The sequence below is a fragment of the Salvelinus fontinalis genome, chromosome 21, assembly GCF_029448725.1.
Source record: "Salvelinus fontinalis isolate EN_2023a chromosome 21, ASM2944872v1, whole genome shotgun sequence".
NCBI classification, from domain to species: domain Eukaryota; kingdom Metazoa; phylum Chordata; class Actinopteri; order Salmoniformes; family Salmonidae; genus Salvelinus; species Salvelinus fontinalis.
Genome location: NC_074685.1, coordinates 15,932,460 through 15,943,911, shown reverse-complemented (window position 1 = coordinate 15,943,911; position 11,452 = coordinate 15,932,460). Strand labels below are relative to the sequence as shown.

Below are 11,452 nucleotides of genomic sequence, written 5' to 3'. Positions count from 1 at the left end.
TCTCTGTGTGGCTCGCTCGCTCTCTCTCTCTCTGTGTGGCTCGCTCGCTCTCTCTCTCTCTGTGTGGCTCGCTCGCTCTCTCTCTCTCTGTGTGGCTCGCTCGCTCTCTCTCTCTCTGTGTGGCTCGCTCGCTCTCTCTCTCTCTGTGTGGCTCGCTCGCTCTCTCTCTCTGTGTGGCTCGCTCGCTCTCTCTCTCTGTGTGGCTCGCTCTTTCTGTCTCTCTGTGTGGCTCGCTCGCTCTCTCTCTCTGTGTGGCTCGCTCGCTCTCTCTCTCTGTGTGGCTCGCTCGCTCTCTCTCTCTGTGTGGCTCGCTCGCTCTCTCTCTCTGTGTGGCTCGCTCGCTCTCTCTCTCTGTGTGGCTCGCTCGCTCTCTCTCTCTGTGTGGCTCGCTCGCTCTCTCTCTCTGTGTGGCTCGCTCGCTCTGTGTGGCTCGCTCTCTCTGTGTGGCTCGCTCTCTCTGTGTGGCTCTCTCTCTCTGTGTGGCTCGCTCGCTCTGTGTGGCTCTCTCGCTCTGTGTGGCTCGCTCGCTCTCTCTCTCTGTGTGGCTCGCTCGCTCTCTCTCTCTGTGTGGCTCGCTCGCTCTCTCTCTCTGTGTGGCTCGCTCGCTCTCTCTCTCTGTGTGGCTCGCTCGCTCTCTCGCTCTCTCTCTCTCTCTGGCTCGCTCGCTCTCTCGCTCTCTCTCTCTCTCTGTGTCTCTGGCTCGCTCGCCCTCTCTGTGTCTCTGGCTCGCTCGCCCTCTCTGTGTCTCTGGCTCGCTCGCCCTCTCTGTGTCTCTGGCTCGCTCGCCCTCTCTGTGTCTCTGGCTCGCTCGCCCTCTCTGTGTCTCTGGCTCGCTCGCCCTCTCTGTGTCTCTGGCTCGCTCGCCCTCTCTGTGTCTCTGGCTCGCTCGCCCTCTCTGTGTCTCTGGCTCGCTCGCCCTCTCTGTGTCTCTGGCTCGCTCGCCCTCTCTGTGTCTCTGGCTCGCTCGCCCTCTCTGTGTCTCTGGCTCGCTCGCTCTGTTTGTGGCTCGCTCGCTCTGTTTGTCTCGCTCGCTCGCTCTGTTTGTCTCGCTCGCTCGCTCTCTCTCTCTGTGTGTGTCTCTCGCTCGCTCTCTCTCCGTCTGTTTCTCTCTCCCCTGCTGTACTTTTAGAAGCTGTTGGTTCTTACAGACCCCATATATCACCCTGCTGTCTGTCTGTGTGGTCAGAAAGGCACGCTGATTTATCTAGGGACTACATTGCAAAATTTTCCATTTAGACGATACTGTTTCAGAGAGGCAATTTTAGTGGCCCCAAATGGAATTTGTTTTACGACCGAGCTCAAGAAAAAGAAGCCTCTGCATATGTAGCACAAGTTAAGTTGAGTAATGTATTATATCCGTATATAAGTCAAATGTAGGCTATCTTAAGTCATGTTTTTAATATGTATAAAATCATGTGTATGACTTTGATTTAGTGCGAGAGAGCGAGCTATCATTGAAATGAGATCATGTGTCCTTATAAAGGTAAAGCCAAGCTCAGCTGTCCTCCTCGTCACGCAGATAAACTTTTATCAGGTATATTGACTTTCAGTCAATGTGGCCTATTTCATCATTACCAAGCTACCTTTGGAAATACGCCGTTCCCTCATCCTTTTCGTCTCCATAAGCCGGTCCTGGGATGACAATGACCACGTTCCACTCCTGGCCCCTAGTTTTAAACCCGTACCCAGAACTGGGGCTATTTTAGTGTCCCTCAGCCGTGCAGAGAAGTTCTGAATTTACTGAGTGTCACTCCTGGAGGATTACTGGTGTATTTTGGAGCCTCCGGATGGCGGGTGACAGTAGGAGGGAGGCTGTGACTGGTGCACAGGCTTTAGGACGTGTAGTCTAGCTCCTCTGCCTGGCCTGCCTATGCAGTGGTGGGAAAATTACCCAATTGTCATACTTGACACCTGCATTGCTTGCTGTTTGGGGTTTTAGGCTAGGTTTCTGTACAGCACTTCGAGATATTAGCTGATGTACGAAGGGCTATATAAAATAAATTTGAATTTGATTGATTGACTTGAGTAAAAGTAAAGATACCTAATAGAAAATGACTCAACTGAAAGAAGCCCAGTAAAATACTACTTGAGTAAAACTCTAAAAGTATTTGGTTTTAAATATACTGAAGTATCAAAAGTAAAGATTTAGATCATTTCAAATTCCATATATTAAGAAAGCCAGACGGCACAATATTCTTATAAAAATAGATTTAAAAATATATTCTTTTTTTTTTTTTTACAGATAGCCAGGGGCACACTCCAACACTCAGACATAACTTACAAACAAAGCATTTGTGTTTAGTGAGTCCGCCAGAATAGAGGCAGTAGGGATGACCAGGGATGTTCTCTTGATAAGTGTGTGAATTTGAATTTTTTTCTGTCCGGCTAAGCATTCAAAATGTAACAAGTACAAATGTATGGAGTAAAAAGTAAATTATTTTCTTTAGGAATGTAGTGGCGTCAAAGTTGTCAAATATAAATAGTAATGTACAGATTCCCGCAAAAACAACTTAAGTAGTACTTTAAAGTATTTTTACTTAAGTACTTTACACCACTGTGCCTACGTGATGCAGCAGCCAAGCTGGCTTTGTCTCAGTGCCAACAGTGGGCAGGACTAAACCTGTGCACAACGTGTGGGAGGTGGGGCGAGCAACCAACAAGAGAGGAGCAGAGGGGAGGGCTGAGTCAGAGCAAGCGTGGAAGAGAAAGAGAGAGGCTGCAGGTTTTTTTCTCTCACATTGTGCTTCAGCTAAGAGAAGATGTTGCACGGTTTGGTTTGGCAGCAGCTATAGTCAGATCTTTGGAAAGGATGCTGTGTACGAAGGTTGTTATAGAGGTATTTTAGCCTGCGCGTGTTCTAGTCTATATAGATACTGTGATCTGCACTGCATGGGCTGTGCACATTGAGGGATAGCATCGGCAACTAAAAAAAGAAAAAAGGCAAGTGTGCTTTCAAAATGACGACATCGCTCTCAGGAAATGAAAAATGCAGGAGTGGTCGGTGACAGTCCCCCTGTGTGATTGGCTGTGGTAAGTGATGTAACGCGTTACTGAGCAAGGAAGCAGGCAAGCTGCCCTTTATGATGGCTTTTTAAAATGGGTTTCGAGGCGCTTGTACAAGAGAACAGGGCTCCTTTCCGGACGTATTACGATATTCTATTATCATTCAAATGTGCAACAAGGCAATCTTTGAAACATGGATGATTTGGAGGACTTGTGTCTGAGATCTGAGTTTGATGCTGATTCCGAACCTTTATTTTACTTAGAGATGGACCTTCCAGGTAGGCAAACTGACTCGCTCAGTCACGTTGGATGTTGCATGACAAGTCTGTCTCTTTGCATGCTGAGACACTGGTTTCAGTATGACCAGGAGATTAGTATGAGGCTAGGGGCTAGCAGCAGCTCAGGAAGTTCACAAGGCAGTGTGATGTGTTCTGGTGGTGGAAGACAGCTTGCCTGTCGAAACGTTGGTAAATTAAATATTTTTGCATCTGAGCTCCTAGAGTGTGCGGCTCTCCTTTATTTTTAAGTTTTCTACTCCGCTAGCCAGCACCTCGCCTAAATAGGTGTGCGTTTCTTTTTCTTCTAGGTGGTGAAATGTCACCTTGGCTGTCAACCCAAAACCTACTGCTTTCATTTCCATACCCTCTGGTCATCACCGAGCTTTATCTCTGAGCTCCTCTCTTTGGGATCAGTGTCTTTAGGCACTCCTGCCACCAGTTGGGTGTTGATGTTTATGTACTGTTATTTGTACTATATGTACTGTTACATATAATATTCCATCTCATGGATATGGCTCATGTTATAAACATGTGTATTATACCCATGGCTCGGTGTTTCTCCTGACATACTAAAGCCTGAGAGGTCCAGGTCAGTAGGCAGGCTGCTAGAGAGAGAGGGAACAAAGGGAGTGCAGCAGTACTAGTGGGTTAAAAATAGCCTGCTACCATTTCAGCTCTGCTCCTGCCTGCTCCTTCCTCCGAGAAAGAGAGAGGCAGCTATAGGGAACCTGAGCCAGGCAGCCGGCCCTCGCAGGTTAATGTCACTTGTGATTAGCCAATCCAGTGCAGAATTTAGGGCGTTTTGATGAGCCCATCTCCACGGAATGATTTCTGAAGGGGTGCTATGCAGGGGCCAGCATCAGAGACAATGGAGACTAGAGCTAGCAGCATAGAATCAGACTGGCAATCTGCATTAGGGAGAATGTTGTTGCTGAGAAGAAGCCATTAGAAGAGAAGGGACTGGATGTGCTCAATGCCACGCAATGATTTTTTTTGTCAATGGATCTGTTTATTTTTTGTCTCTACAGACAGTTATATTGGTAGATATGTAGTTATAGGACTTACAGGATGATACTCCAATTGTTTAGCATTATTTGTATTTGAGCTGCTGGATCACAGCTGTGCTCCATTTAGGTCTGAAATTGTGCAGTGTAATTTATTTGGTATTTTTTGTGGCCGTTCTACAGAAAGGCAGAGATAATCTGTGCATGGTATAATCGGGTCAACAGATGGTTGATTTCCAGTCAGATCCAAACACAGAGACTGGAGATAGTGATGGGAAGGGGCTTCTTTTTCATGAATGAAATCCATTCTCCCTGACACTCTCACTCAAGTGGAGAGAGTAGTGGGGAGGATGATGGGGGGAGGATACTGCTAACTGCCGCAGACGTTTGATTGGGTTCACGTCTCCTGCTCGCGAGGCAAAGATGCGTCCAGTTTAATGTGTATCGCTACAGATTTGTGGGACAATTTAATTACCTGCAAAGCAAATGGAATATTGCATCTCGCAGCTATAGATATTCCAACACCCACTTCCAGCTCCCCCCAGGAATACGCTGGCTCAGCATTACATTATAGTCTCATGTCCGGCAGGTCGCCTAGTGGTTAGCGCATTGGGCCAGTAACCGAAAGGTCGCTGGATTCGAATACCCGAGCAGACAAGGTGAAAAATCTGTCAATGTGCCTTTGAGCAAGGCACTTAACCCTAATTTGCTCCAGGGGCGCCGTACTACTATGGCTGACCCTAGAAAGCACCACATACACCTATTCTAATTTTTTCTTAGACTACGCCAGGCTTTTCTGACATCCCTCCTGATAACTTTATGATCGTTTTTAATGACCTAGGGATTTGACTGTATCACTATATCATGTACTAAGCAGCCATCTCTCCCCTTTTGTCCACTACAGCCCTACCTCCCAAGCCACCAAAACCCACTCCCCCTGCTGTCACTAACAACGGTATGAACAACAACATGGCGCTGCAGGACGCTGAGTGGTACTGGGGAGACATCTCCCGCGAGGAGGTCAACGAGAAACTGAGGGACACGGCCGACGGTACGTTCTTGGTCCGTGACGCCTCCACCAAGATGCACGGCGACTACACGCTCACGTTGAGGTAAGACTACCCTTCCCCATTCCCTTCCTCTTAAAGACTTCTCAACATTCTTGATAACAAGTGTTTGTTGATCATTTAGTTTTTAATTGGCTCTCTATTGGTTTCCACCTTCAGAAAAGGGGGTAACAATAAGCTGATCAAGATATTCCACCGGGATGGGAAATACGGCTTCTCTGACCCCCTGACCTTCAACTCGGTGGTGGAGCTCATCAACCACTACCGTAACGAGTCCCTGGCCCAGTACAACCCCAAGCTAGACGTGAAGCTGCAGTTTCCCGTCTCCAAACACCAGCAGGTAACCATCAGCATAATCATCAACTTTATTTGTTTAGGACTTTTCATACAATACATCTTAGCTAAAAGGTCTTTGCAAATGTATCATAAATCTGAAGATTCAATCCATTTCTTCTCCTTTCCTCCTCAGGATCAGGTGGTGAAGGAGGACAATATTGATGCTGTGGGGAAGAAGCTCCATGAGTACCATCAGCAGTACCAGGAGAAGAATCGAGAGTATGACCGACTCTACGAGGAGTACACCAGGACGTCCCAGGAAATCCAAATGAAAAGGACAGCGATCGAAGCCTTCAATGAAACCATCAAGATATTCGAGGAGCAATGCCAAACGCAAGAGCGGTACAGCAAGGAGTACATTGAGAAGTTCAGGAGGGAAGGCAATGACAAGGAGATCCAGAGGTAAGGACTTGCATCTAAACCCCCAAAAAAATTATAAAAAGGTTGAATTTGGACAGTAACGTTTTCTTAACTGATCAATTTCTTCATGTGTCTTAACTATGTGAATTATTGTTTTTCTTAGGATCATGGGCAACTATGAGAAGCTGAAGTCTCGTATCAGTGAGATCGTGGACAGCAAACGGCGTCTGGAGGAGGACTTAAAGAAGCAGGCTGCTGACTACCGAGAGATCGACAAACGGATGAACAGCATCAAACCCGACCTCATCCAGCTCCGCAAGACCAGGGATCAGTACCTCACGTAAGTATAATCTCTATCCACCTCCTAGTCTCAAATAAATTCAAATAACTTTGTTCTGGTGAGGGAACGTCTTGTAAAGGTCTCCCTACTTCCTGTCTCTAATCGGTGTTGTCATGGTTCTTGTGTTCCAGGTGGTTGACCCAGAAGGGAGTCAGGCAGAAGAAGCTCAACGAGTGGCTAGACATCAGAAACGAGAACACAGAAGAGTGAGTATTCTAGACTGGCCTTCCATCCTTTTTATGTTCCTGGTATCTAAAGTTGACAAAGGGGAATCACATTGCACCATTGTTAAATGGGGTAGAAACATTCAATATCAAACTTTAATTATCTAACTCCCTCCCTCCGTCCATCTGTGTTCTCCAGTCAATACTCTATGGTGGATGACGATGAGGACCTTCCCCACCACGACGAGCGTTCCTGGAAGCTGGGCAACATCAACCGGCTTCAGGCTGAGGCCCTCCTCCGAGGGAAGAGGGACGGAACATTCCTGGTTCGAGACAGCAGCAAGGCAGGGTGCTACGCCTGCAGTGTTGTGTACGTATAAAGACCTTGTACTCATTCTACTTGCTCGTTATAGTACATTTGTGTACACATCTACCTCATCCAGAACTGACATTGCCTGCTTTGGTTACTGACATAATTTACCTAAGAAGTACTGCAAACACAGTTCAGAGACCGTTTGGGTACAGGTGTTATGTGTTCCCTTGAAGGTTGGGACTGTGCTGCTTTACACAGTTTCTGTTTACCTCAACCTGTTTACCTCAACCTGTATTCCAGCTATCAGCTTCTACACTGTTCAGTACATCAACGTTGGCACTGCAAACACACATCAGACACTGTAGACTTGTGTAGCATTCAGTGTAAACATTGCAGCTCAACCGTGGACTAGTTTAGTGTAGGGTAGAACCTCACTTGACCAAGGGCTTGATGGTTTGTCGAGTCGTAGAGTCAGGTGTGCCGTAGTGCTAGGCTGTAACAAAAATGTACAACCCTGACCTAACAGGACATGACTTGACATTTCTCTCTCCTCTCCAGGGTGGAAGGTGAAGTGAAGCACTGTGTCATCAACAAGACGCCCTCAGGGTTCGGCTTCGCTGAGCCTTACAACCTGTACAGCTCGCTCAAAGAACTGGTCCTCCACTACCAGCACACGTCACTGGTCCAGCACAATGACTCTCTGAATGTGACACTAGCGCACCCCGTCTACGCACAGCAGAGGCGGTGAGGACCTTACCGGCCATTCAGTCGGACAGAAACATCTACTCAGACTTTGTCCTCAAGGATTTTAAAAAGCTAGGATGTGTCTTGCCTACTAACATATACATACTTTTTATCCACAAGAGAGGAAAGGACTAAAGACAACCGCAAAACGAAGCCTGAAAACATTTCAGCAACTGTGAACTGACTGTGAGCAGTGGCGAGAGCCTGAATGTAGTCTTGTTACTCTCGTGCTTATTGTGGGAGCACAGAGTCAAGGCGAAACTGCTGAACTCTCTCCCTGAGTGGAGGACATTGGAGGCCTTTTCCTAATGGTGCTTGTTATTTTCAAAGCTTTACCAGCTGGAATGTCAAAACGCAGATAAAACTCGAGTGCATATTTTTTTTTCTTCTACCGTTCCACCTCTTTTCCCCATTTGTTTTTACTGTGTGTATGTGTCTGAGAGTGTTTGAGAGTTAGTGGGTGTGTCCTTGTGACTAAAACTAACAGTATCTGAAAGGTGTTGGGGGTGTCTAACACACCTGTGTGTTTAAGTGTTCAGTGACAGACCGTGGATCAACTGATAAATGTAGCAAAATGGCACTTTTGACAAAGTATAATCTTTTTATTGAAAAAGACTCCTATGGACTTGTTGAATCAAAGTAGCAAAGGAGATGACAAGGTGGCAAGAATTCCGGACTTTTCCCTTGCTAACCAGTGCAGAGACTCAACTGTTCTCTACTGTGGATGAGTGAAAATATGAACGAACTTGAAATGGAAATACTTAATTATGTATATATACAGAGGAGAATGTCAGTACAAAGCGATGAAAACCTACCATACCAAAAAAGCTCAGTTCCTTTTCAGTTATATCCTAATATTCTATGCAATTCTGTGTCTCCCTTATTCCTGCAAAGTTGTTTTTATTCTTTTGCAAACCCATAATATAAGCTTGTTTTTATTGCTTGAAAAAGTGTATTTTTCCCATGTAAATATCCAAGAGGATATTTTGTGTCAAAATGCCAAGATAAAAACTGCTTCATATTTTAAGAAAGTAAATAATAGTAACATACTTTATTACAAATTTTTATCAGCAACTGATAAAATAGGAGTGTTTTATTAGTACTTTTTCGCTTCAAACTGATATTCCTCTCAGGCTGAGAGCCTTTTGAGTATTTGACAGCTGCTTCAGTCACAATAAATATTTCTAACAGAATCACATGTTCTAGATCTTAGTCGAAAAACAAACAATGGTAGCATCCCATAGCATCCAAAGTGGCAGCCTATTCCTTATAGGATACAGGGACTAGGGTGCCATTTGAGACGTAGCCTATGACTCTTAAGTATGAGCACTCTTAGCATGGAATAATGGGAATATGTGTTGATTACTGCAATCGTAATGGTGCATGTTGTACTCAACATTTCAACCATCGCCATGGAAACAACAGTATAGATTTATTTTGTTATATAACCTTTCCCCTTCACAAGGAGATCAAAGCAAATCTGTTTTTAAATGACAAATTGTTATTAAAAGTATAAATTGGGAGACATTTGATCTTCCCATATACTTTGTCCCTACAGTATTTTTTCTGTATCAGAAAATCTTTTGAGTGTTTAAAGGGGTGGATCAACTCATTTCGAATAATGATTGCTTAATATCGTAAGACTTTGTCTATGAATACATAGTGGTTCTGTTACTTGGAGAAAGTACCAAAATTTTGCTGCAACCCTCTATTAAACAGTGTCACTGCTGCAGTTTTAGTTTTTTCACCCCTTTATTAAAAAATTCAAATGTCCATGAGTGAAAATTAGGATTTTAATCTGTACTACACTGTAAACATGTATCAATGGAAATTCACATTGATAGATATTGTATGACCTAGCATGACACAAATAATCTTGAAACATTTCTTTTCAACTCAATGTCCCCAGAATGATAAACATAGTAACATTTATATCGATAAATAGATTTTATTTGAATTATAAAATATTATATTCAACTTTAGACTATCAGCTAAAGACTTACCATCCAAGCACAGTCAATAAAATTAAAATGGAGCACACAGCCATGCAATCTCCATAGACAAACATGGGCAGTAGAATGGCCCATACTGAAGAGCTCAGTGACTTTCGACGTCGCACCGTCAGCATGCCACCTTTCCAACAAGTCAGTTAGTCAAATTTCTTCCCTGCTAAAGCTGCCCCAGTCAACTGTAAGTGCTGTTATTGTGAGGTGGCAACGTCTATGAGCATCAAAATGGTTAGTTAAGATTGGTGTGGAAGAACTTGACTGGCCTGCATAGAGCCCTGACCTCTACCCCTTCGAACACCTTTGGGTTGTATTGGAATGCCGACTGCGAGCCAGGCCTAATCGCCCAACATCAGTTTCCGACCTCACAAATGTTCTTGTGGCTGAATGGAAGCAAGTCCCTGCAGCAATGTTCCAACATCTAGTGGAAAGCAGCATGTCCACTGTTTAGCTCTGCAATGTGGATGTGCGTCATTCTGATTGGTCAAGAGTCAATAGCTATTTCAAATCCCCATTCCTATTTACAGCAATGCATTTCATGCATGACACATTACCTTTGTGAGCCCCCATGGGAGTGGATTTTGACAAAGCGTGAGCAAAATAGTCTGTGCAGTGTTTACGAGATGCTGTTCACACTGCCTAGCAGTCTTGCGTCAGTGTATGACCAAAACGGTTATCATGTAGAATTTTCCTTTTTACACATTTTAAAGGAGTAGTTCACTATTTTACAACTTTATGTTAGACGGTACCTCTCCCTGAAAGTAGTCTATTGGCCGTAACAAAAAAATGTAATGGCCAACTTACCTTTTAAGTAACTTCAAACCAAATATGGAGTTGATTTTAATTGATTTCATTTTTTTTACATGCTCACATAGCCCATCACTTTCATTGATTGTTAGCTTTTTAGTGGGTGTTTATAGAACTGAACCATGGATTACAGTTTCTCATGGCCAATAGGCTACTTCCAGCGTGAGGAACCATCTAACATCCAAGTTGTAAAATATTGAACTACTCTTTTTAAGATTAATCGTCGTTAACTGTTTTTCTTTTGCTTTACTCACATTGGTTCACTTCGAGGCCAATAACTACAGAACCAGTTAAAACAAAGCAAGTTTGGATTCAAGCTACTATGTCACCTCTGGGATAAATACCCATTGTACTATACAATACCTTTTCAAGTTTGTTGTATAATTGTAGTTTGATCTCAGGTGGCCATGGTCTTGTTTGTCACTTTTGTCCAAAGTTTCATCTCTGTGTTCTTTGGAAAAAACCTGCACCGTTTTGAGGTTTATTTTCTTTTAACCCTCAATGACTGTACTTCAGTTGACACGGTCACCTGTGAGGTGAGATTGAGATTTACCAGTGTTCCCCAGTTGTCTTCAAACCTGTATTAGGCTTTGTTAAAATGAAATAAAAATGTTTAAGAAACTATTTTTGAAGTAAATTGCCCATTTTACCAGAATATTGTGACATCTATGGATCAATACCAGCTGAAAAGTACAACTAGATGACTTCAAAGGAAAAAAGACTGAAGGCTCCTTTTCAGTTGCAGAACTCTGTGTACAGTTGGGTGTCTTTTTTAGGTTATGCAAATTCCGGGTATGGCATGATGGCACAGCATTGATGTCACCAGTAATAAGAAAACCGAGAGCGTCTGAACGCTTTGTTCCCTCTGAGAACATTCACATTGTGACTGAATTTATATAGGCGTATGTGGTATTAGCTATTTTATCACTCATCCCTTAATTCTAGAATGGACTTTCAGTTCCTACATTTCACCAATTAATTTCTACTTGCAGATACAGAATGCTAATGATATAATTGTATTAAATTTAAA

The 11,452-nt window shown here is 43.9% G+C and overlaps 1 protein-coding gene across 4 annotated transcripts in view; it reads left to right on the top strand.

Annotated features, from left to right (window-relative positions):
* The window catches only part of LOC129818326 (phosphatidylinositol 3-kinase regulatory subunit alpha), a 74,078-nt gene extending 63,032 nt beyond the window's left edge, over window positions 1-11,046 (top strand). For 2 of the 4 annotated variants that reach the window (XM_055874097.1, XM_055874099.1), the window contains 7 exons: window positions 5,190-5,397; window positions 5,512-5,692; window positions 5,822-6,090; window positions 6,212-6,388; window positions 6,520-6,594; window positions 6,752-6,922; window positions 7,424-11,046. In XM_055874097.1, the coding sequence (XP_055730072.1) occupies window positions 5,190-5,397; window positions 5,512-5,692; window positions 5,822-6,090; window positions 6,212-6,388; window positions 6,520-6,594; window positions 6,752-6,922; window positions 7,424-7,613 (1,271 nt within the window). In that variant the 3' untranslated portion in view covers window positions 7,614-11,046. Of the gene's footprint in view, window positions 1-2,320; window positions 3,031-3,054; window positions 3,282-5,189; window positions 5,398-5,511; window positions 5,693-5,821; window positions 6,091-6,211; window positions 6,389-6,519; window positions 6,595-6,751; window positions 6,923-7,423 lie in introns of those variants that run through there. The other 2 variants (XM_055874100.1, XM_055874098.1) reach the window with 2 other exon arrangements.
* The last annotated feature ends 406 nt before the right edge of the window (window positions 11,047-11,452 follow it).